Below are 24,017 nucleotides of genomic sequence, written 5' to 3'. Positions count from 1 at the left end.
TGTCACAGCGATTGCCGAGCACGTCCATCAACCGCGATATTCAGCTCAGAACAATTCACTCACTTAGCGAATGTTCGCATTATCCTGCGAATTACGCCAAGGTTTTTTCGATCGAAATCTCGACAGAGCTTAATATTACAGCCGTATCCAAGCTTTGATTGGATAACTCTGACCAATGAGATTGACAGCCGGTGGAACTCGAAGAGTCGGGGCAGCCGCTGGGGACCTCGCTTACCCTATCCTGCTAGTATACAAATGTCTATATTAATCTTATCCCTGCAAAATCGGGATAAGAGCGGTTGCCGGTAGGTTAAGCATACGGGTATCTCGGGATCTGCTACATACTCGGTTTCACTTTATCAGGGTCGTGCTGTCGCCATGCTCCGGCTTTCGGGAACGTCGTCTTGGTCTTGAGTATACTCGGGTCCCCAGGGGAACTCGGTCCCGGGCCCGCGGGTCTGGGGCAGTTGGGTGCAGTTTCCGGGAACGGTACCGTAGGTTTGCAATTTAGTGCTGGGACCAAACCGTGGTCTCCTGGGTTAAAGTCCGAAGGTGTACCGGGTCTAAACGGGAGCCCACTATGCCACAACCGCCCCATTTGTGTCCGTTGGCGCTGAGATGCTTCGAACCGTCTCCGGGTAGAAATCATGTGGGCGACTCACGACCAGGCGAGGGCAGCACGGGATCTGTTGCACGTGCCGGTATCTCCCGCCGGTGGCCACTTCCAGATTCACCGCGTGCCGTTGATACATCCACTTCGCGGCCGACATGGCTTCCAGAACCGAGTCTCCACAGCAGTCACGCAGGCAAACACCGCGCTCAAGCTCGCCGGCAAACGACACCATTCATGCAATATCACCAGCACCGGCGCCGGATCCGAGTGCACCTGCTCGCGCGGCGTCTCCGCATCCGAAGACTCCTGTGGATGACGGTCCGCCAGCTTCGAGCCAGGAGGCTCCGGGGCCGTCGCTTCCGTCCTGCGCCGAGCGGTCCACGTCCGTATATCCAAGTACGACAAGCGCTAGTCTCACTCTCGTGGGGGCTTCGCATTCGAGCGACACTGCTGCTCCAGTGCCGGCATCACGGGCTTCGCCTTCGTCGCCGACCGGGATCCGGGATCCTGTGACTTCGTCGACGCTCTTGTCTCCGGGGTCCGCTTGCACCGTTGTCCCTTCACCGAGGGGCGATCAGGCCATTCATCGTGCACCTCCTAGTGTCGACGGCGCTTCGACGGTAGTCTCGGGGGATCTATCGTCTGGTGGCGGGTTGCGTCTTGCTTCACGTCGGGCTACCGCGCCGCCTCCTGCTCCGAGTCCCGAACGCCAGGTGGCCAGTGTCCCCGGGTCTTCTCCGGATCCAGCATCATCTCCAAGCTCCAGTGAAAGGGTGTCAGCCAGCGGGGCCCTGGTCAGCGTCACTTCGGCGTCGATCGCGACCACCCGCCCCTCTCTCCCTGGACGGCTCCTCGGGCCCGGGGCCATTGGCACCTGTCCTTCACGCGGGTATTTCTCCATCCGTGGCCCAGAGCGTCGGTCGAGAGATTGCGCGAGCGCACATGTTGGGGTCGGGTTCCTCCGCACTGCCCTCCAGCGACCAGCAACTTCGGCAGGCATTCCTGGCCCCGCCACGGGGACTCGCTTCGTCTGCAGTGGGTGGAGCTATCCACATCGCTCCGCGCGATGCGGACAAGTCGGCGCTCAGCACGCTTCTGGGACTTCCGCCTTCACGTAGGTGTGACGAAGCGCCCGTGCTCTTTGCTCAGGTTGCTAGACCGCTCGACCTTGGTCTTCGCTCAGCCCTTGCACCACTTGGCTCAGCCCTGCTTAGCGCTGCAATAGTCCCGCTCAGCTCCTTCCACTGAGCGAACACTCCCACTCCACTTCGCTAGGCTTAGCCGCTTGAACGCTTGGCTCAGCTCCGACTCGGGTCGGGCGAGGCGTGTGTTCCTCACTCTGCGATCCCCTTGGCGGTTCTTTTGATCACGGCTACGCTGTGGGCCCAGACTCGCGTCGGTCACACCAGCTGCTGTCGATGTTGAAGGTCTCCGGAGGTGTTCCCAGACGAGACTCACTCCCCACTTGGCGAGTCATGGTCCGTACGTGTCCACAGCCCGAAATGCCCCGGGTTTTCCTTAATGAACACAACACCACACACAATATAGCCTCCACTTCCTCTCTTTGGTTCCGGCTCAGAACCACAACACCCCTTCTTTCCCGGTCGGCCTGGGTCTGGGCCGAGTTCGCCTTTATTTCTCTGAGCCTGGGCGAGGCTCGCACCAGCTTCTCCTTTCTTCTCTTCGAGTCAAGCAACGACCCGGTCTGGAGTTAGTGACTCGGTTTGAGCCTAGTCCGAATCCAAGGCACTCACACACACCCTGGGACTACCCGCGCACCAGGTCCACAATGAACCGATACTAATAATCACACAATGCACCGGGGCACGCCAATGTCCCCAAGTACACAATACAACTACCCTGCCTAAACCTCAGAATGGATCACCTTCCACCCGAAAATATGAAATACACCCTAAGATGTAACAGTAATATGAAATAACCGTACTGCCGTCGCACCGAAGCACTCTGACAACGTTGATATGTTAACTTGAATTTGTGTGGATGATCGCCAAGACACCTTCAGGCCAAAGACCTCCACCATTTGCGTCCTCCGGGGCAAAACGACCTCTGTTTAAATGTTTACACATGCACAAACTAGGACTCACTAAGTGGGGGCGCGATATCCCCCTGGGTACACACTGACTGGCTGCGCGAAGAGCGTCGGCTGTATGCTTACCGGGCTCCCTCGAAGATCCGCCCGACATCCTTGGTTTTGGCCAATGCGGCGGCTCCACGTCGGCGGGCGTCGTCTTGAAGCCGCTGGAGGCCGTTGAGATCCGCTTGAAGTGTCCGCAATCTTGGGCGGTCGCACCCAATGTAGGCTGGCTCATGGCTGATTCACCGGATGAGTGTACTCGCCGGTGCCACCAACTTCGCCGTCAGTACCACTGCCTGGACTTAAGTCCAGCGACTCTTCACTCGGCACTTCAACAGGACTCCGACAACTCCGCTCAGGCCCATGCCACTCCGCTCAACTTCTCGACTTGAGCAAAGACTTCAAACATCGCATTCGAAGCCGGCCTCGGACTCCACGTCACTCCGCTCAGACCTTCGATCCTCGCCCAGCTTGTCAACTTTCGTGAAGGTTCCATGATCACAGTAGAAACCGGGCTCGGGCTCGGCACGACCTCGCTCGGACGCCTGCTCCTCGACTCAGCTCGACACCTTGGGCAACGGCTCCATAACCACCGGGGAGGTCGAACCCACGCTCCACCAGGTTCCGCTCAGTTCCTCGACTTGAGCGGGGACTCCGGTCATCGCACTCGAGGCTCAGCTCAGATTCCACGTAGCTTCTCCCAGCTTCCTGGACTCAGCTCAGACTTGGGATTCCCAACACCGGACATCTCGGATCTCAGACAATCTTCGCTCAAGCCCAGAGTCTGAGCGGAGCTCCGCCCAGACCTCGGGCTCAGCTTCCTTCGTCGCACGGCTCGTGTCCGACAGTTGGTGGTCCAGATCCATCGCGGCCATGACGCACTTGAAGTCTGCTTGATTGATACGGGTCAGCGTCCTGGATTGAAACGGGTCAGCTGGACATGGGTTCGGTGGCGAAATCCACCGATCCTTTTCACAACCGTCCCTTATGAGTGCCGGGTTCACGGAGGTCATTTTCGACTTGGACCCGGTGCCCATAACCCAGATGACCAGCGCATCGTCCCGCAACCGTCCGATCCTGCCGAACTTGTGGAGTGTAATCACAAACCATTTGCGAAATTCCAGTCTAGGGTTTCGCAGTGGAAACTGCAGCGTCATCAAGTGTTGCGCCTCCACGGCAACCCGCGCGTTCTCGTCCGCATCCGCCACTTCCGCTGCCTCGTGCCACGCATGGCCGACTCGCAGCAGTCCGACGCGCCGCCCGCGGGCGGCGTAAATCAAGATCCAGCGTCGCAGGGCGCTCCCGCGGCTCCCGCAACACTCCAGGCCTCGTCCAACGCGCCGTTGGCTGTCTCCATCGAGCCCGCGGCATCCGAGCCATTGCAGGCACCGCTCTCGACGTCGTCGGCGCCGCTAGTGGTTGCGCAGACCGCGCCCGCGGTGCCCACGACTTCCATCTCGGCGGGAACAGCAACGGCAACCTCGCCGGGAGTATCCATGGCGCCTCCAAGCACCACGTCGGCTCTCAGCAGTACGACGGCCAGCGTTTCGACGCCTGCGGCCATCTGCGCTCTCTCGGAGACCTCCAGCGGCACGTCGACGACTATGGCGGCCGTCACGACGGGTCTGGCGGCTCCAGCGGCGACCCATGCGGTCTCAGGCGACGCCGCAGTGCTCATGCTACGCCCAACGCCCTCGGTGCCTGCGATCAGCGCGCTGCAAACAGCTTCGGCCACCGCACAGAGCGCACCAGTGACCAGCACCATCGCTGGACTGCTGCATGCTGTCGAAGCGTCACGTTACCGGACGGAGCCAAGCCAGCGTCTGCCATATGAGCCATGTCTTACTCCATGGTATCAGCTCACGCCTCCAGGGCAAGTCGTCGTACCAGCCACGCTCGAAGATCTTCGCGATGGCACACTCATGGTATGCGCTCCGGATGGTCTGAGCCGTCTGGTGAACGTGACTTCATTTTCAGCCCCTGAGCTCGCCCGCTTGAGCCGGCTCATGGGCCACGATGCCGCTGGAGGTTTGTTGCAGCCTCTCTCAGTCCCTCCGCCAGACATCACTGATCCTCGCATCGGGCGGCCTTGGATCGTGAGATGATTCCTCTCGCTCAGTGTTTCGGCGTCGATCAACTCGCTGCGAGGTCGCTCCAGACGGTTCATTGCCTTCAGCACACGGTGCGCTTCCGTCAAGGCCTTGGGCAGAGCGTGGGCAATACTTCAGCTTCCGGAGCTGCTGGGTTTACCGTGAGAAGCCGCAGCTTCGCTCAGGCCCTGAGAAGTCAGAGCGAGGCTCACCAAGCTGAGCTCCAGCACCTTCAAAGCAATCACGCCGTAGCACTTCAAAGGGCTGCTGCTGGAGCATCTAGCGGTCAGGCCACACACACCACGGCTGCTGCGGAGATCCAAAAGCTCAAAGAAAACCTCGAGAGAGCGAACAAGCTGGGCGCGCAATTTGCCACAGAGAAGCTCGACGCGGACGATGCTGTCGGTGAGGCTGCACTGAAGATCACTTCGCTCGAGTCTGAGCTCACCGTGGCTCAGAAGCGCATCGCTGAGCTCGAAGCCCAGGTCTTGGACTCCAGAGCGTTTGATCCCGGCGCCTTTTGTGACTTCTTCGTCAACAGCAGTGCCTTCAAAGGCAACTGGCGACGGTTCCTCGAGTTGCTGCAGCTGTATCGGACAGGGCAACCCGTCCCAACCGGCTATCGCACCACGATTCAAGTCTCTGCGCGCGATCTGGACTTCGAGGACTCCGACCCGTACACGACCCTAGCTGCTCAGCCCAGCCCTGCTTCAGTGCCAGCTTCTTCGCCTTCGGGGTCTGCTCAAGCAACCATGACTCCGACCAGCTCGTCTCTGTCGGCTACCCCTCTGCGTACACCACCGATGCTCAGCTTGGGCAGATCAACTTCCGCTGGGTCCAGCAAAATCCGACGCAAAGCGCTCAAGTCGCTGCCACTGGCCAAGGCCTTGGCTTCAAGCAGTTCGAAGAAAGTTGGTGGTCTGAAGATCCAGACGAGCGCTGCGCCCAGCTCAGCAGCTGCGCCGGAAACCGTGGATTTGACCCGCTCAGCCTCCAGCACACCGAAGGCGAAGGCACCAATGATCAAGCCGTTCACACAGCGAATTGCGCTGCCACGCCGCCCGACCAAGTTCAAGCCTGAGCGCAAGAACGCCAAGAAGGAGTCTCCCAGTGCCCGCTCGGATCTGGACGCAGCGACGGCTGTGCCAAACCAGTTCAGCTGGGATGGCCCTCGCCCAGACGTCCAAGAGCTCATGTTGGCTGGCGTGGCGTTCTGGGATGCAGTGGATGAGGTCCAGAAGGACCAGATGCTCCACGACCAGTTCGGCAGGAAGAACCTGATCTACATGTTGACTTCAGTGATGTACTAGGAGGCTCTGGACGGCACTCCGTGGATGCAGTACGTCCCAGACAAGTACTTCGACGCGGCGGCAACCAGACTCCCGGCCTGACAAGAATCCCAGTACCCTGGCGAGCTCTGCCCATTAAACCGGGCGCAAACGACGACGACTCGGACTCCTCGTTCATGTCTGTGCTCTCCTCAGAGGACACAGATGACGACGACAACGACCAGAGTTATCACGGGTCGAAGCCCAAGGCTCTAAGCTCCATCAGCACCAGGTCTCAGAGTTCTCCAGCAGACAAGAAACGGCAGCGGAGTTCGACATCTTCTGGGGGTAGCTCAGGGACCAAGCGCCAGCGCTCAGCTTCCGGAACCTCTGTGACTTCAGGTGACCCCGAACCAGACGAAGCTAAGACTCCTGAAGAAGGTGTCGACAACGGCGTCATCGAAGCACCCAAGAAAGGAAGCTGGTTCCACAACGGCATCCGAGTCCAGAAGCTGCACCACCAGACGATTGGTTTCCCGGCCTACATGCCGTCCAAGACTGGGATCGAGCAACTCCACAAGCGCATCGAGTACGCGCTTATTTGGAGCTGCTCAGATCAGACCCCTGAGTTAACGTCCTCGTCTACCACACGTATGCAGAACTCACTCCTGAGATGTGTGAAGCGGTCGTCGTAATTGCTGGGTTTATGAGCGCTTGGCGTCGAGCGTACTGGGAGCGACTCCACTGGTACCCGTTCCCGCCCAAGATCGACTACATTCAGCTCGCCAAGGAACTGGGCCTGCCTGAGCTGGCCACCGTCTATCGAGAGCGCAAGGACCGCGCCCAAGAGTTCGAGCTTCGTCGCAGGGACTTGGTAGACCAGCTCAAGGGCGTCAAGGGTTACTCGGATCGGATCTGGTTCGAGCCCGGACTCTGGGCTGTGCCTAAGGACCCGTGCCACTGGATTCTCCGAGACCCGGATCTCAAGATTTCGCTGGCGGATGAGATCTTCACCCTGGATGACCAGGAGCCCGCCCGCACGCAGTGGGCTACACGTCGCTCGGACAAGCAGTTCGAGGCGGTCGTCCCACCTGAGCTCAAGCCCAAGAGCAGAGCCGAACGAAAGGCGAACCCCATTATCCCAGCGCCGGAGTACAACCACGACACGCTTGCTGAGGTGCTTCGTGCTCTGGAGGCTGCGCCAGAGGAGGAGACTGAGGAAGCGTAGGCAACGAGCGTTCATCATTATTCCTAATTCACCACTCGTTTTTCACTTCGCTTCTTGCCTATTTCACCCTCACTGATCTCAGCTTCTTGACGCGCGTGCACTTCGCGCTCACCCGCTGTTCTCCACGAGAAACGCCAAGCCATTCTCCACATCACTTAGCGTAGTCGTAAATTCACATAATACAAAGTGTTCACACATAGAACATCACAGCGACATACACAGGTTCACAGCGGAGGCGCCTCTATTGAGCATCAGGCTCAGGAGGCTCATCCCCAGCTTGCATTGCTTGGAACCGTGCTTTCGCCTTGGCGCTCTTGTTGAACTCGTACAGCAAAGCTCCGCAACTTAGCTGAGACATGGGAAGCCACTCAGTGTCAGGGTACCCGTTCCACTTGACCAAGTACTCTCAGACCCTTCGTGAAGTCCAGGTCCGCTTAACCCTTCAGTTTGCATCGGAAGTCATCTGAAGTCTCCAGAATCCGGAACGGACCGTGCCAGAGGTGAGCGAACTTCTTCGTGAGCCCAGGTTGTACTCGAGCTAGGTATAGCCACACAGCATCACCAACGTCGAAATCCTTCTTGAGTCTCTCGGACAGCTCAGCCCAGATTTTTGTCTGAGCAGCTGAGCGTTTGACCTTGGCCTCAGCTTGTAAGTCCTTAGCCCAGGCCTGAGCGTACTCGTACTCGCGCTGAGTCTTGCGACGCCACTCATAGGCAGTCCTCTGATCCAAGCCCGTCGGAGATGGTCCCAGCATGGCCGAAACAGTGCTATGAGGGTCCCAGCCGTGGACCAGGTAGAACGGCGTGTCGAGACGGGTGGCGTCAAAGGACGTGTTCAGAGCCCACATCAACTTCTCTACCTGGTCGTCCCAGTCGCTCTGATCTGGCTCAGCGACGTACGCTCGGATAGCTCGGACCACTGTTTGCACTGAGCGCTCTTGCTGGCCATTTGCCTGAGGTCTGTACGCCAGAGTCGCGCGCTGCCGACTTCCCAGCATCTCGCGGAACCTGGCGAACACCTCGCTCATGAAACGTGGATCACGGTCATGGCGGAGTAGAGAGCTCGCACCAAACCTCTGGAACACACACTCCATGTAGGCCTCGGCGACATCTTAAGCTGTGGTCAGACTCATCGGCTTGCACATGATGAAGCCTGAGAATGCACACTGGAACAGGAGCAGGAACACATTTCCACGGTCAGACTTGGGTAGATGCGTAACGAAGTCCATAGAGACCACCTCAAAGAGCTTAGTCGCCAAAATGATTCCCGGCGATGGCCCAGGGTTGGGCGGAGCTCCCTTGGCAGTGACACAATCCACACATTCCTTCACATAGTGTTCCACGTCGGCGTACATCCTCGGCCAGTAGTACTCCTTGCACAGTCGCTCGAAGATCCTAGTGATCCCTTGATGGCCACCTTGGAACTCCTCATGACTGAGCTGAAGCAAGTCATCCCTCAGCGCCGTTGTCACAACCAATCTCAGATTCCCAACTGCGTCCCTGGGCCTTCCCGGAGTAGCTCGACTCAGATAGTACAGGACTCCTCTCGAATCAAGGGTGAACTGGTCCACCACCTTGGCCACATCTTCCGCTTCAGTAGCGGAGAGGTTCCCCAAGTCTCCATTCAGATAATCCTTGAGCTTCTTCGTCCAAGGCTCAGCCTCTTGCAGAACTAGGATGCGTCTCCATCGTTCAGCGATTGACGCAGCAGGAGTTGCTGCTTCAGGTGAGTACACTGGAGCCTGGTCAGCGGGGGGCTCAGCATTCTGGTCAGGATCGACACTTTGGTCGGACTCGTCCCTGGCTGCTGTGGTTTCAGCGTCCCTGGCCCGAGCTTGGCTCCTAGTCACCACGAAGATCTTAGCGCTGGGCAACAGAGGCTTGGCAGCATCTTCCAGTGGAGTTGGCTCAGCCACCACTTCTACATCAGCTTGAGTGTCAGGTTGCTCCGTCTCAGGCTCAGCAGGCTCAGTCTCATTCACCTTGATCAGCTTCTCCGGGATCCGATTCAGTTGTTTGAGCAGAACCAGTTCAACCGGATCTTCAATGGCGACAGGACCTTCAGTCACCAGAGTCTTCGACGTGAAGTAGTCCGCAGCTGCGTTATATTCTCGCTTCACATGTACCAAGCGCAATCGTTGGAACTCTGGGCGAAGCGTTTCAAACTCAGCCAGCAGCACTTGCGGCCCTGGGCTCAGACACTGGATCAGGCCCTGAGCTTGCTGAATGACAATCCGAGAGTCACCGACCACCACAAGGTCTGAGATGCCACGAGCCTTCGCCATGCGAACTCCCTCGAGCAGTCCATGGTACTCGGCTTCGTTCACCGTAATGCCTTCGAAGTGGAATCCTCGAGCTTCGACCACGTCCCAGGATGGGAGCTTCCACAGAATGCAGCCAGAAGCACCAGAGCGATCCGACAGTTTGGCAGCTCCATCAAAGCTGAGCAGCCATCCCTAGTAGTCCGTCTCCAGCATCTCCAAGCTGATCGGTGGGGCTCGGACAACTCGTCCCTTGTCTGGGATAAGGTTCTCTGCGATCTTGTCCAACTGGTCACGGGGGGGGGGGGGGGGGGGGGGGGGGTGATCCCAGCTCCCATGATCGCGGCCAAACCATCTTCATCGCGCTCGACTCTGTGAACCTCCAAAGGCCAGGGTGACAGACGTGCGGCCCACTGCTCACAGCGTCCCTCTAGAGACCGAGACTTGAACAACCATTTCAGAACCGAGAACCGGGTGTAGACCCTTAGCAGCTTGCAACCACTCAGCATCGAGTAGAAGACTCTGAGAACCCGGAGCAACGCTACAACCTCCTTCTCAGCCGGGTGGTATCTGAGCTCCTGATCATGCAGTGTCCTTCCAGTGTTTCGCACCGGGTAAATGACTCCATCGTACTCTTGGCCTAGCACCGCACATACTGCCCAGGGATTAGCGTGCAGAATAATCACGAACGGCTTCTCCCTGTTCGGGTGTCTGAGCAGCGGGGTAGAGACAATTTTTTACTTCAGGATTTCAAACGCCTCCTTAGCTCGGCCGAGATCGCGTCCAGCTTGGATCTGCTCATCCGTCAACTCGTAGAGCACAGACGCTACAACCGGGAGGTCCTCAATAAACTTGTTGTAGTAGTTGAGACTTCCCAGGAATGACTGCACTCCTTTCAGCGTCGACGGAAATGGCAGGTCCTTGACTCCCTTGGCAATCTTCGGCTTGGCCCGGATTCCATCAGCTCCAATCTCGTGCGAGAGGTAGGAGATAGACTTCTTGCCAAACTCGCTCTTGGGCAAGCTCACCGAAATCCCCCAGTACCTCAGTCGATAAAGCAACCGGTCCAAGACTTCGCACATCTGGTCCCAGGTCTCTGCTCCATACGCGATGTCATCGATGTAGGAGCTTCGTCCCAGAACAGGACTCAGCTGAGGCGGGGCCGGAATGTTTCGCCGAAACACGGTAGTCTCCTCAGACAGAGGAGAGATTTCTTCCTCCTTAGCGGAGTCGTCCACCTCGATGTCTAGGAATTCCAGCACGTCCGGGCCAACTCGGGCCTCCTCGCAGGGCGGAAGTCGCACGAAGCCCCACAGGCAGTTATCGAGCATCTGCTGGTACATCAGCGGGGCATTCTTGAGACCAAACGGCATGCGCTTCCACTGGAAGTGTCCCAAAGGACAGATGAAGGCTGAAATCAGCTTAGCCCGGAGAGTCATCGGCACTGCCCAGAACCCGCTGGTCATGTACAAGCTCAGGAACCACATCGCCTCCTCAAACCCGATCAACAGATCGTCAATCAAGGACAGAGGGTAGTGTGAGAGCTTGATCAGTTGGTTGACCAGTCGATAGTCGATGCACAGCCTGATATCCGCACCGTTCTTCTTCATCACAATCACAATTGGCGAAGCCCAGTCTGAGTGCGAATACTTGATGAGCCCAGTCTCCAGCAGCTTCTTGATCAGAGCGAACACCTTGTCGAGCAAGTGCGTCGGAACCTGCCGAGACCTCTGAGCGATGGGCTTCGCGTCCCCAACATCCAGGTCACAGACAACTCCACGAGCAGTGGCCGGTACTGCATTCCCGTCCCCAAGAAAACTGGCATGATGTCTTTCCAAAATCGTTCGCACTTGAGCGTCCATTTCTGGAGTCGTAACGCCTGGTTCTCCCACGTTAGCCGTTGAGAGGTCTGCGTTTGGGCTGAGATCCTTCAACTCCGGAAGAGCAGCAAACTGGTCCCGGAGGTCATTCAGCAATTCTGTGCCTTCATGGAAGTACACCGTAGCTTCGTCAGCGTCCTCACTGATCTCAACTCTGAGACAACGAGCATACGTTTCCTGAAGACGAGCAATCGGATCAGGCGCGAAGTCGGTCGGCTCAGCCTTGAACACATGATCCAGCTCGTTCCGAGCTTCTTGGGCATTCACACCACCTCCAGCAGGAGAGGTTTGGGCTGAGTTTGACTCCGAGGAACTTGGCTCAGCCGCAGGCTGAGTGTCAGCTCCCTCCGATGTGTTTCCTTGGTTCGTCCCTGACTGCACGTCATCCGGGTGAGGCGATCGCGGCAGCGGCTTCCATGAGGCAGGACGTCCCTGAGGTGTCCGGGCCATCTTGACTTGAGCAGTCTCAGGCGACACAGTATTGGCGGCGTACGCCTCAGCTCTTCGCTGCTTCATGTTGGCTCGGTCTTCCTTCGGGTCATCAGACTGCTTCAACAGCAGCAGCTTCATAGGTCGCTTGTAGACTGTCCTCTCCACCGCGGGTGGAGCGTTGAGCTCAGCTAGCCGAGCCGCTCCCTCCTCTCGTCTCAGAACGTCTGGGGAGGGCTCAGCTTCGTAGATGAGCTGGGCCGACTCTCTGTACTTCCACGAGTAAGGTCGCACAAACCGCTTCCCGTTGGGCAGGTAACGCTTCTCCACAAGGCAAGCAACCACAGTATGCTGGCGGATCATGACCTCTCGTTCCGAGATGTTGGCCACCTTGACCGCCTTCGGCTTCCGCCCAGGTCCGTAGATGAACTGTGGAACCCACTGATCACCCCGCCCAGCCCAGGGAATCACCTTCTCTGGGTCCGCTTGGTGATACTTGACCGGGACTATCACAGATTGTCCAGGGTAGAGGTAGGCAGTCTCGTTCAACCAGACGCTGACTTCCAGTCCGACATGGTCGATCTCAGGTCCTCCAACCAACAACAGAGATTCTTCGTCCGGCAGCCTCACAACGCCTTCACGGGCACAGAGCCGTACTCCAGCTGCCACCAGAAAGTCCATTCCGAGAAGACAATCTACTCCTTCGCCGATGTTGCCGACCCAGACATCCATAACGTACACCACACGCACTACCAGCGTCAGCTTGATCTTAGCTTGGGCGGTAATGTAGGTCGGAGCATCTCCCATCCCAGTTACTCTGAGCCTGAAACCACGGCGTAGCTTGCGCTTCAATCTGCGTGCAAGACCTAAGCCCAAAATGCTTGTCGTAGCTTCAGTATCCAGTAGTATCTGCGTTCGGTGATGGAAGATTGCTCCGTGCACCATCGCCATCTTCCGTTTCTCGCCAGTCAGCGTGTGTTCACTCCACCAACCATACATCTCGCCCGGAGTCATATCGAACTCAAGATGGTTCACCATTTCATCCTCCGGGTCCAGCGTGTTGCGGTCAGTATCGAAAGTGTAAACACCAGCTTCATGATAAGAAATTGTACATTCGGGGTTATCTCTGCGCCAACATGAAAGGGCTGGGCCCACATATGCAAAGGCACAGAGCGCTTGGGATCTAGGCTCGTCACACACTGGTCTCCCAACCAGCGAGCCAAGTGGTTTAACGACTTCTCTCGGAGTTCTGGGCTATCCAACAGAGCTTGGATTACCTCAGGAGCGAGGCCCTCGACCGAGCCTCCGGTGCGGATTGCCTCGCGTACCGCCTTGAGTGCCGACCACATATCGCACAAACCCCGGCGATGGTATTCGCCACACTTGGAACACGACTGACGCCTACAGAATTGGGTCGGGTGACCCTCATCGTGGCATCGCCCACAGATAAGTCGGCTCCAGCACTTGTCCGTCGGGTGGTTACGACTGCCACATTCGTCACATTTCTGCTCTGGGTGCTGTTCTCCTCCACGGTCATAGCGCTGAGCGTTCGGCTTCCAGGCCAATCTCTCAGCGACTCGGAAAATTTCTTCATCGGTCAGGGAGGTAGAGCGACTGGGCTCAGCCTGAGCTGAGCTTGCAGCAGCAGGAGCTGGCGCGGGGACAGGCGGAGACATGGTTCGCTCAGCTGAGCGGTCCACATCTTCTTCAGAATCAGCCTCGTACTTCAGGTCGTAGTCATCCTGGAAGTGTGCATGTCGTCCCAGACTTGGGTCAACTTCCACGCCTTCCGCCTTGAATGCACGTCCCTCAGCTTGACACTGTGGAGGTTTGAAACGTCCAAACTGAAGCCCTTGCGCTGGGCGCCGCTTCTGCTCATAGCTCTCGTCTTGGAGGAGAGCCTCGATCCTCTTCAGGGTTTTCTCCAATTCATCCAAAGTATCGAAACGCTGTCCCTGAAGAGTAGTCCTCAGCCTTGAGTCAGTCAAAGCCTTGATAAAACGTCGGATGTGAGCCTCGCGATCGACGGTCGGTCTCAGGTACGGGATCCCAGCCTTCTTGGCGGTATGGTTCAGACGGTAGAAGAACATCCGAGGTGTATCGGAGTCCTTCATCTCCATCGAGTAGTACCGCTCAGCCTTGGAGTTCAGCGTACGGCACCATTCCTTCTTGAAGACGTGAGACAACTTCTTCCAGTCTGAGCGAACGTCGTCCCGAAGCTGAGTGCACCAATCCTTGAGGGAACCGGTGAGTCTCATGCGTAACTGGACCACCCGGGTCTTCTCGTCCCAAGGAGCCATCGTAGCGTAGTACATGAACCTCTCCCACCAGTTGACTCGGTCCTCCAGCGGTCCCTTCTCGTCGAACTTCTCCAAAGCATCATGGGGAATCATCGCTTGGACGACCACGCGGGTTCCAGAACTGGTATCAGTCCCCTTAGGCTGCGCCACAGTACCAAACTGTCCTTCGAGCTCATCTTGCGACGAATAACTTGAGCTTGAGTCGTCCGAGCCAGAGTCGTCCCCGTCCGAGTCTCCGGGCCTGCCAGGCTTGGTCGCCCGAGCCTTGCCCTTCGTGCCAGACGTCGCGCTTGATGCGCGACGTTTAGACTTGGTCTCAGCACGCTTGGCCGGACCTTGGGTCTTGCCAGCACTGCGGCTCATACCAGTCACCTCAGACTTGACTTGGTTGGCTTGGACCAGCTGCTGCATCACGCTCGTGACCTGGGCTAACTGCGCCAGGACCGGATCGGTCGGCAATCGAGCCGACACGACAGGTGCTGAAACGGGGGGTCCGCTGGCAATGGCACACGTCCAGCAGTCGAAGCGACGGGGCCAGGATATAGACTGGGCTGCTCATGGGCTGCAAGGAGCTGGCGAGTCTTCTCCTCCTGCTCCTGCATGGCCCGCTGGTGCTCTGCTTCTGCCTGCGCATGCTTCTCTCTCAGCCTCAGCAGTTCCAGCTCGTGCTTAGTCTTGATCTCGGCAGCTCATTCTTTCTGCGCCTTCCGCTGTTCAGCTTGCATATCCCTAACCTCAGCCTCTTGGAGCGCCTTCTGGACTTGAAGCAGTTGCTGAGCTCGAACCTCGTCCGCCTTGCGCTTCTCAGCTCCTTCGGCGGCGCGGCGCTGGGCCAGCTTCTCCAAGGCTTCAAGTTGCTTCTGCTGTTCCGTCTTGGCCTGCTGTTGGGCGTCGGACATCCGAACGTTGGTCGCCTGAAGTTTCCGGTACTCCTCCTGCAGTCGGGCTTGCTCCGGCTGGTTGTCGGCCAGAGCGGTACTCAACCGTGCTTCAAGAGCTCGGCGTTGGTTCTGCTCTGCATCAAGACGTGCCCAAGCGGTAGCTTCACTCTGTTGGAGGGCTCGCCGGTGGTCTCGCTCGACTGAGGGCAAGTCATCCGAAGTCGTCGTTCCAAAGGAGCCGATAACGGATGGATGCGTGAACCGGAATCCCGTGGACTGCACTTGTCGGGTCTCAGCTTGCTTCGGGGCCAGGCGCTTCGACTCTGGACTGCCCGGCAGCGGTATCTGGGCTGGATGCTCAGGTCGATACGGCCTCTGCTCAGCTCTGGCCGGTGCGGAACCAGCCTGAGTAAGCTGGGGCGTGACTGAGATCGTCATTCCCGGGAATGAGCTGCGGGGCATCGTCGTAACTGAGCCTCGCATCAACGTCGCCGTCGACATGGGCATGTGCGTCCCAGTCCCAACCATGTAGTCAGTCATAGACATCAGAGAGGAACCAGAGGAACTCAATCCAGACAGGTTTCCCCCTTCATCCGTGACCATCAAAGACATGTCGGAACCAGAGCTTGCACCAACCATGCTGGGCACTCGGTCATTACGGAATCCGAGCGCAGTCTCAGCAGGAGCTTCGCCCGACTCGTAGTAGCTCGGGATTGAGCCACTAGCAGAAGACCTCGTCAGCAATGCACGCTTTCGAGACGGCTCGCCTTCGACACTTGAGGTCGGACTCCGAGGTCTGAGACCAGTGAGCTGAAGGCGCATCACGACTTCGGGCCCAAAAACAGCTGAGTGTCCTCATCCATGATCGCGTCTCCATCCTTGTCCAAGGGAAATCCGACTTGAGTCTCAACAGCTTGAGCAGCCATCAGCTGAGGGTCTGAGGTCGGCCTCACGTAATATGGGATTGACCCGACCGCAGCCTTCCAAGCACTGAGCTCAGCTCCGAGGAATCGGGCGATGCGCTCGATCTCAAACCGGATCTGCGAATCTGGGACTTCAGCAACTTCAGACAGCGTGTGCCACACTGGGACTTGGTTCAGAAACTCATAGCCGGCTTCATGCAGCATCGTCTGCAACAGAGCGACGCATGCAACGGGCGGCATCAGTCTCAGCGCCACGCGCACTGCTTTCAGGTCGGAGACGACAGGGATCCTTCGACGTTCAGCATGGAACACGTTCAGCCATCTCGCAGCGGGCGACCGAGTCACGGACATCAAGGGTCTGGCCGTAGCTCCAGCCGCTCGGATGAAACCGCAGAGATCATAGCCTCCATGGCATGGCGAATAGGTCACATCCACCGGGTGCACGACTCCAGCGGGCACAGACATCCACATCTCGAACTGGGTTCGGCCGTACGCGAGCATCTCGACTTCCAACAGCTCAGACAGCTGGGCCAAGGTTCGGCTGTCAGCCTCGACTCCTTCGGGGACTCCTCTCAGCCTCTGGTAGGGGCGTTGGTCCGGCCAAAGCGAACTTGACCAGGCTCCGCCTCCACTTGACGCTCCAAAGTATCCAGCTCCCGAAGTAAAGCTGAACTGGACCGGGCCCGTCCCAGTCCCAGCAGCACCTTGAGCTTGTAGCTGCATCTCTCGGCTTCCCAGCAGGCTCAGGGCACCACTCTCGGCTTGTCCACTGCGGAGATCCGCAGCAGTTGGCTCCGGGTTAGCACCTTGCAACTGAGAAGTTGCAGTCATGGCCTCAGAAGTCCTGCGCGTCGTCAACGCTCGGCTCACAGCAGGCTCTCTCAGGCTTGGACTTTCACCAACACGAGCGCTCGGCTGAGCACCCGCTCCGCCACCTTGCTCACCCTCAGACTTCTTCCTCTCGGGCGAACTTGGTGGCGGTACAGCAGTTTCCGTCGTTGGTGGCACCTCCGGCTCAGCGCTTGGCGCAGCCTCGCCTGACGACGCAGCTTCTCCCTCAGCACTGGGTGTCCGGGCTCCCTTAGTCAATCCTCTCGCCCTGGGCGCCCCAGACTCCGTCGGCACCACCTCGGCTGGCAATCCAGCCACTCTCAAACTTCGCAGAACCGAAGACTCGCTCTTCTCACCTCCAGTCTTGGTTTCTTCGAATCAGCAGCAGTCGACATGACTGTAGCTTGTCTGTCCAAAGTCGTATCCCTGATCCGGGCACGCGCACCACGTGTGACGAAGCGCCCGTGCTCTTTGCTCAGGTTGCTAGACCGCTCGACCTTGGTCTTCGCTCAGCCCTTGCACCACTTGGCTCAGCCCTGCTTAGCGCTGCAATAGTCCCGCTCAGCTCCTTCCACTGAGCGAACACTCCCACTCCACTTCGCTAGGCTTAGCCGCTTGAACGCTTGGCTCAGCTCCGACTCGGGTCGGGCGAGGCGTGTGTTCCTCACTCTGCGATCCCCTTGGCGGTTCTTTTGATCACGGCTACGCTGTGGGCCCAGACTCGCGTCGGTCACACCAGCTGCTGTCGATGTTGAAGGTCTCCGGAGGTGTTCCCAGACGAGACTCACTCCCCACTTGGCGAGTCATGGTCCGCACGTGTCCACAGCCCGAAATGCCCCGGGTTTTCCTTAATGAACACAACACCACACACAATATAGCCTCCACTTCCTCTCTTTGGTTCCGGCTCAGAACCACAACACCCCTTCTTTCCCGGTCGGCCTGGGTCTGGGCCGAGTTCGCCTTTATTTCTCTGAGCCTGGGCGAGGCTCGCACCAGCTTCTCCTTTCTTCTCTTCGAGTCAAGCAACGACCCGGTCTGGAGTTAGTGACTCGGTTTGAGCCTAGTCCGAATCCAAGGCACTCACGCACACCCTGGGACTACCCGCGCACCAGGTCCACAATGAACCGATACTAATAATCACACAATGCACCGGGGCACGCCAATGTCCCCAAGTACACAATACAACTACCCTGTCTAAACCTCAGAATGGATCACCTTCCACCCGAAAATATGAAATACACCCTAAGATGTAACAGTAATATGAAATAACCGTACTGCCGTCGCACCGAAGCACTCTGACAACGTTGATATGTTAACTTGAATTTGTGTGGATGATCGCCAAGACACCTTCAGGCCAAAGACCTCCACCATTTGCGTCCTCCGGGGCAAAACGACCTCTGTTTAAATGTTTACACATGCACAAACTAGGACTCACTAAGTGGGGGCGCGATATCCCCCTGGGTACACACTGACTGGCTGCGCGAAGAGCGTCGGCTGTATGCTTACCGGGCTCCCTCGAAGATCCGCCCGACATCCTTGGTTTTGGCCAATGCGGCGGCTCCACGTCGGCGGGCGTCGTCTTGAAGCCGCTGGAGGCCGTTGAGATCCGCTTGAAGTGTCCGCAATCTTGGGCGGTCGCACCCAATGTAGGCTGGCTCATGGCTGATTCACCGGATGAGTGTACTCGCCGGTGCCACCAACTTCGCCGTCAGTACCACTGCCTGGACTTAAGTCCAGCGACTCTTCACTCGGCACTTCAACAGGACTCCGACAACTCCGCTCAGGCCCATGCCACTCCGCTCAACTTCTCGACTTGAGCAAAGACTTCAAACATCGCATTCGAAGCCGGCCTCGGACTCCACGTCACTCCGCTCAGACCTTCGATCCTCGCCCAGCTTGTCAACTTTCGTGAAGGTTCCATGATCACAGTAGAAACCGGGCTCGGGCTCGGCACGACCTCGCTCGGACGCCTGCTCCTCGACTCAGCTCGACACCTTGGGCAACGGCTCCATAACCACCGGGGAGGTCGAACCCACGCTCCACCAGGTTCCGCTCAGTTCCTCGACTTGAGCGGGGACTCCGGTCATCGCACTCGAGGCTCAGCTCAGATTCCACGTAGCTTCTCCCAGCTTCCTGGACTCAGCTCAGACTTGGGATTCCCAACACCGGACATCTCGGATCTCAGACAATCTTCGCTCAAGCCCAGAGTCTGAGCGGAGCTCCGCCCAGACCTCGGGCTCAGCTTCCTTCGTCGCACGGCTCGTGTCCGACAGTTGGTGGTCCAGATCCATCGCGGCCATGACGCACTTGAAGTCTGCTTGATTGATACGGGTCAGCGTCCTGGATTGAAACGGGTCAGCTGGACATGGGTTCGGTGGCGAAATCCACCGGGCCTTTTCACATAGGACACTCCCCACCGGAGAGGTGGCGCATGCTCGCTTGGGTGTCAGCGTGGGAGAGCCTCCGTCGACGCCTCCCATCGCGTACGTGCCACTCACTGCTGTCGATGTCCGGGACCTGGTGGCCGGTCGTTCGGGCGCTGGGCTGATCCGGGACATCGAGGGTATCGCTCACTTGGTCGTACGGGTGCCAGGGTTCACGGCACATGAACTCCAGACGCTAGCGGAGCTGCTTCCTGCTGGCGACGAGACAGCCGGCAACATCCTGGTACCCAGCAGGTTGATCGAGGCCTCTGACACCATGGCTCCTGGTTCCCGAGGGCGAGCGGCTGAGATCCAAGCCGGACCGCTCATCGACTTGTTCGGCCCTGATCACTTCGGCTTCAGAGTGCTTAACACTCTTCGGTCCCTACAATTCGCGCTGCGTCGAGTCGAAGAGCTGACAGAAGTTTGCCGTCATCAAGACGCCGACGTCTCGGAAGATTGCTTGACTTGCCGGAACCTGAATCTGGCACTACGTCGTTCCCAGGAAAACCGGCGGAAGGAGGGCGCTGAGTGGCGTACGAGAGTCGCCGAACTCAGGGGCGATCTGCGAGGCGAATATAACGCACTCGTCGAAAGAACCAGACTCATGTTGCAAGCTGAACATGACGATCTGCGGCGAGCCCAGGAGCAGTTGGTCTTGGCTGAGGTGGACAGATCCAAAGCGCGTCGAGATCTGGCCGTCCTTGCCGCTGAGCAGGGGCAACTCGAGCAGGACATCGCGCGGCTCCGACGCGAGAACACTCGACTCGAAGCAGAGAACCGCGAGTTCCGGGGCCGACGCACCTTGTTGGACGCGATGTCATTCATGCACTACCTCCGGGGTCAAGGACCCTGGGGATTAGTCGGTGACTGGGAAGCTTTTCGCGATGTCGTCGGGGCCTTTGAGCGAGGGCAGCCGGTGCCGTGCCAGCTCTTCGTGTCGGCTACTCGACTGGATGGTGGCGGTTCAGGGGCGCCGTTCCCGGAGCCCTCGACTCCCTCGACTCCTTCAGTTCTTGATCGTGGTCTCGCGCAGGACCGGCCCGCACCTGGTGACGAACTGCCACGTCCAGCCCTGGGCCGCTTGCCTCGGGACCAAGGACCATCCAGGGACGACGTTACTGAGGATCGACAGGGCCGTGACGTGCCCGGGATTCTGGTCTCCATCCGGGGTTCTGGGGCCGATGGGTCCAGCGCCTCTGGGGCACGGGATCATTCGGCTGCCTCTTCCTCGGCTACCACGGCACTGGTACCAGGGCCTCAAAGCCGTCGTCAGTCGCGAGGTTCGGTCGGGAGTCACGGGGGGGCATTTCGTCGAGGTATTGCTATGAAGTCCGGGAGCGTAGACAGCACGGTACGTCTTCTGCCCCAACGTGCCGGGATCTCGGGAGCCGCTTCCAGGGACATAGAGGTTGTTGAGATCGCTGATGACTCGGACTTGGACACCGACGTGGGTCTCGACTCCTCGGGGACCCGGATGTCGAGCGATGGGTCTCGCCAGGTCAGACCAGTTGGGTACGCCCCTGAAACCAATCGACGAAGTGCTCGTTACCGCGCCATCGACTCGGATGCCGACCCTCCTCGACCTGTCTCCGAAATCCAGTGCCTGCTCCCTTCCGGGTGTGCCCTCGAAGATGTTCGTCTCGATCTGCTGGAGTTCATGCGCATGGTCCCTGAGCGGAGGGACCTCCAACAGTCCCAGAACATCGTTCGGGGAGTCGAGCGCCCCCGTTTGGACGCTGGAGTTGCTGGAACCATATCCTGACCACCAGTCCCGGGGCCGGACGAACCCAGAACTCTCTTCCGTGATCGTGAGGCCCCACCATGTCGTCTTTCATCAGTGACTGAGGCGTCCGACTCTGAATTGGAAGGCGTCGGCGAGTCCAAGCGCTCCGTGGGTATCGCCGGCCAGGGGCGACTCGCATCGACCTCCCAACGAGACGGGTTAGCCAGGACCACTGCGGCCTCAAAGTATTTTTCAGGGACATGACGGGTCCACCACACGTCGTCCAGGATCCCGAGGCCGAGCAGTCGACGCAGCACCTCGATCAGTACGTTTTCCCGGAGCATCGTGTGTATCAACATACCATCCGTCCGAGGCGCACATCGACGTGAAACTCGTCCCGCACAAGGAAACCAAGAGGGGCAACTGGTTCGGGCTCGAGAACAGGCTCTAGGCTCCCGTGATGTCGAACTGCCGGAACCAGGAGCACCGTCTTGGATCGTGTATGGCGTGCACGTGACGCGGACGAAAGTTCGCCACGGCGGGCTACAGTCGCTGGGGTTCCCGGATTACCAGTGCCTCCGAGGAAGCCTTCACCTAGTCCAGAAGCGACTTCTCACCGGTGACTACATCGGCCTATTGACAGTGACGAGCATGCAGCCCTTGCTGCCTTGTGACATCATGTTCCAGCGTCGAATCACAGTCTTCTGGTTCTTCAAGCAGTATTCGGCGATGAGCCCGGGACTTCGAAGCCTTGTCATTGAGTACGTCGCACAGCGTCGAGCGTTCTGGGAGCGGACGCACTGGGTGGAGATCGATCGCAGCGATCCTACCGTGTCGCAGTTGTACGCGGATCCCCGTCGCCGACAACGTGCGTGGGACGGGGCCTGGAAGGCCCTTCGTGCGCAAATGGAGAAACTCCCCGAGGTCGAGCGTGTGCTCTTCGAGCAGGAGCCCGGGCTCTGGCGTCGTCTACACTTGATCTGTACCTGGATTTTGGATGGACAAGTCCGCTGACTGCCCGCTCGCGGAACAGCTCGAGCTCCTGGATTCGCGTGAGCCGGCTCGCGCCTACTGGTCCGTCCCTGATTCAAGCGCCCGGATTGCGGAGAGTGTTGACGCAGAGGTGTGGAGTGCCAGGGTTGATAACGCTGACGACCGTGCGTCTCGCGTGATACCGGTGCCTCCTGCCATGCCTCCTGTCCCGTGATGTTCCACGTAGGGAAGTAGTTCCTCAGCGACGCCATTTATCTTCGGTAATCTTGATCTTCTTCTTCGGCCTTGTTCAATTTCCTTTTCGTATACATGTACTTCCGGGGTCTCCTCAGCGAGTGATCTCAGCTGGGTCCCCGGGCATCCCAGGGGGTCGCACCTTAGTCGAACTTGGCTCCGCTCCTGGGGTTGCTCTACCGGACATTTCTGCCCGGGAGTCTTGGGTTCAAATCGAAAAATATAACATGCAAGCTTCCTGGGCACACTAGCGAGTAATCTCAGCCAATGACCCCGAAGCTTCCGGGGGACGCACCCGAGGAACTCGCGCTCGACTCGGGGTCCACGCCCCGGGGCTCTACCGGACTTCTCCATCCGGGAGCTCGTCTCCGGACTGCATTGCCTGGAAACGGACACGAGCGCGCTTTCCTTGGTCAAACTCGTACAGCAGCCGTCCACAGTTCAGGCGCCCCTGGGGTATCCACTCCGGGACATCGTAGCCCTTCCACTTAATATTGTATTCCTTGATCCGTCTGCTGGTACGAGTTCGGGTAACCCAGCGTACGTCCAAGATGGCTTCCACTTCGTATTCACCGGCGGCTTCGTCGGGCTCCCAGCTGTCTTCGCGGAGCAGAGCAGCGTCAAAGTCGTCGTCTTCAGGGATATCCAGGGTATCGGAGGGCCTCTCCGGGAAGAGGGCCCGGGGCATCAACCTGCTGACGTGCACCCAGGGGTAGAACTTATAGTCCGTGCCTTCGACTTCGAGCCTGTACCGGAAGTCGTCGCTCTTCTCCAGAATCCTAAAGGGGCCATGCCACAGGTGGGTCAGCTTCTTGGTCAACCCTGGGCGGACCCGGGCTAGGTAGAGCCACACGGAGTCGCCTACTTCAAAACCTTCCTTCAGACGGTCCGAGAGCTGCTTCCATCGGCGATTGTGTTCCCGGGCTCGCTTGGCCTTGGCCTTCGCCTGGAGGTCCCAGGCCCATGCTCTGGCGTACTCGACTTGACGTTGGACTTTCAGGCGCCACTCATAAGCGTCCCGGAGTTGAAGGTCCCTGGGGACGTCGCCCATCATTGCTGGGACGGTCCCTTGGGCGTCCCACCCGTGGACGAGGTAGAATGGCGTATCTAGCCTGGTGAAGTCGTACGAGGTATTCAGGGCCCACATGAGCTTCTCGGCGAGTTCATCCCAGTCACTCTGGTCGACCGTCTGCACATAGGCCCGGACACTCCTGATCACTGTTTGCACAGATCGCTCTTGTTGACCGTTGGCCTGGGGTCGATACGCTAGGGTCGCACGTTGCCGACTTCCCAGCGTTTCCCGGAAGTGCTTGAACACGCGAGCCATGAACCGAGGGTCCTAGTCGTGACGGATCATCTCGCTTGCGCCGAAACGACGAAACACCTGCTCCTCGTAAGCTTCAGCCACAACCTGGGCCGAGGTATCTTTCATGGCCTTGCACATGATGAATTCCGAGAAAGCGCACTGGAACAGGAGCAGAGCTTCATGTCCCCGGGCTGTTTTGGGCAGCGGGATCACGAAGTCAATGGACACGACTTGGAACGGCCGTGTAGCGAGTATGTTCCCCGGGGACGGCCCCGGGTTCCGGGGCAGACCCTTCGCCGTCACACAGTCGACGCACTCCTTGATGAACCTCTCCGTTGCCTTAAACATTCCGATCCAGTAAAACTCTCGTCGCAGGCGTTCATAGGTCCGGATGATCCCTTGATGGCCTCCCTGGATGTCTGAGTGACAATGATGCAGGATGTCCTCTTGGAGGTCCCGGGGAGCCACAAGTCTTAGTCGGTCCGCTTCGTTCCGGGGTCGCTCTGGGGTATTCCTGCTCACGTAGAACAAGGTGT

General features: G+C 58.5%; 4 protein-coding genes across 4 annotated transcripts; 2 read left to right on the top strand and 2 right to left on the bottom strand.

The window, feature by feature from the left end:
- Positions 1-578: 578 nt before the first annotated feature.
- On the bottom strand, positions 579-1,481 carry PHYSODRAFT_339229 (hypothetical protein; the record flags this gene model as incomplete). Its single annotated transcript, XM_009537134.1, has 4 exons — positions 579-824; positions 866-977; positions 1,060-1,171; positions 1,208-1,481. 4 exons carry the CDS (start codon positions 1,479-1,481, stop codon positions 579-581), a joined length of 744 nt encoding a protein of 247 aa, XP_009535429.1.
- Positions 1,482-3,695: 2,214 nt separating this feature from the next.
- PHYSODRAFT_339228 (hypothetical protein) lies at positions 3,696-7,294 on the top strand (the record flags this gene model as incomplete). Its single annotated transcript, XM_009537133.1, has 5 exons — positions 3,696-3,803; positions 3,848-4,804; positions 4,885-6,101; positions 6,149-6,717; positions 6,792-7,294. 5 exons carry the CDS (start codon positions 3,696-3,698, stop codon positions 7,292-7,294), a joined length of 3,354 nt encoding a protein of 1,117 aa, XP_009535428.1.
- Positions 7,295-12,895: 5,601 nt separating this feature from the next.
- Positions 12,896-14,164, bottom strand: PHYSODRAFT_524994 (hypothetical protein; the record flags this gene model as incomplete). Its single annotated transcript, XM_009537132.1, has 1 exon — positions 12,896-14,164. One exon carries the CDS (start codon positions 14,162-14,164, stop codon positions 12,896-12,898), a length of 1,269 nt encoding a protein of 422 aa, XP_009535427.1.
- A 4,933-nt stretch (positions 14,165-19,097) lies between these two features.
- Positions 19,098-22,155, top strand: PHYSODRAFT_339226 (hypothetical protein; the record flags this gene model as incomplete). Its single annotated transcript, XM_009537131.1, has 6 exons — positions 19,098-19,111; positions 19,205-20,966; positions 21,039-21,166; positions 21,205-21,293; positions 21,388-21,872; positions 21,955-22,155. 6 exons carry the CDS (start codon positions 19,098-19,100, stop codon positions 22,153-22,155), a joined length of 2,679 nt encoding a protein of 892 aa, XP_009535426.1.
- Between the last annotated feature and the right edge of the window lie 1,862 nt (positions 22,156-24,017).

This window comes from Phytophthora sojae (assembly GCF_000149755.1).
Source record: "Phytophthora sojae unplaced genomic scaffold PHYSOscaffold_10, whole genome shotgun sequence".
NCBI lineage: Eukaryota > Oomycota > Peronosporomycetes > Peronosporales > Peronosporaceae > Phytophthora > Phytophthora sojae.
Note: the sequence above shows the minus strand (reverse complement) of the source record. Positions and strands in the feature narration are given on the sequence as shown.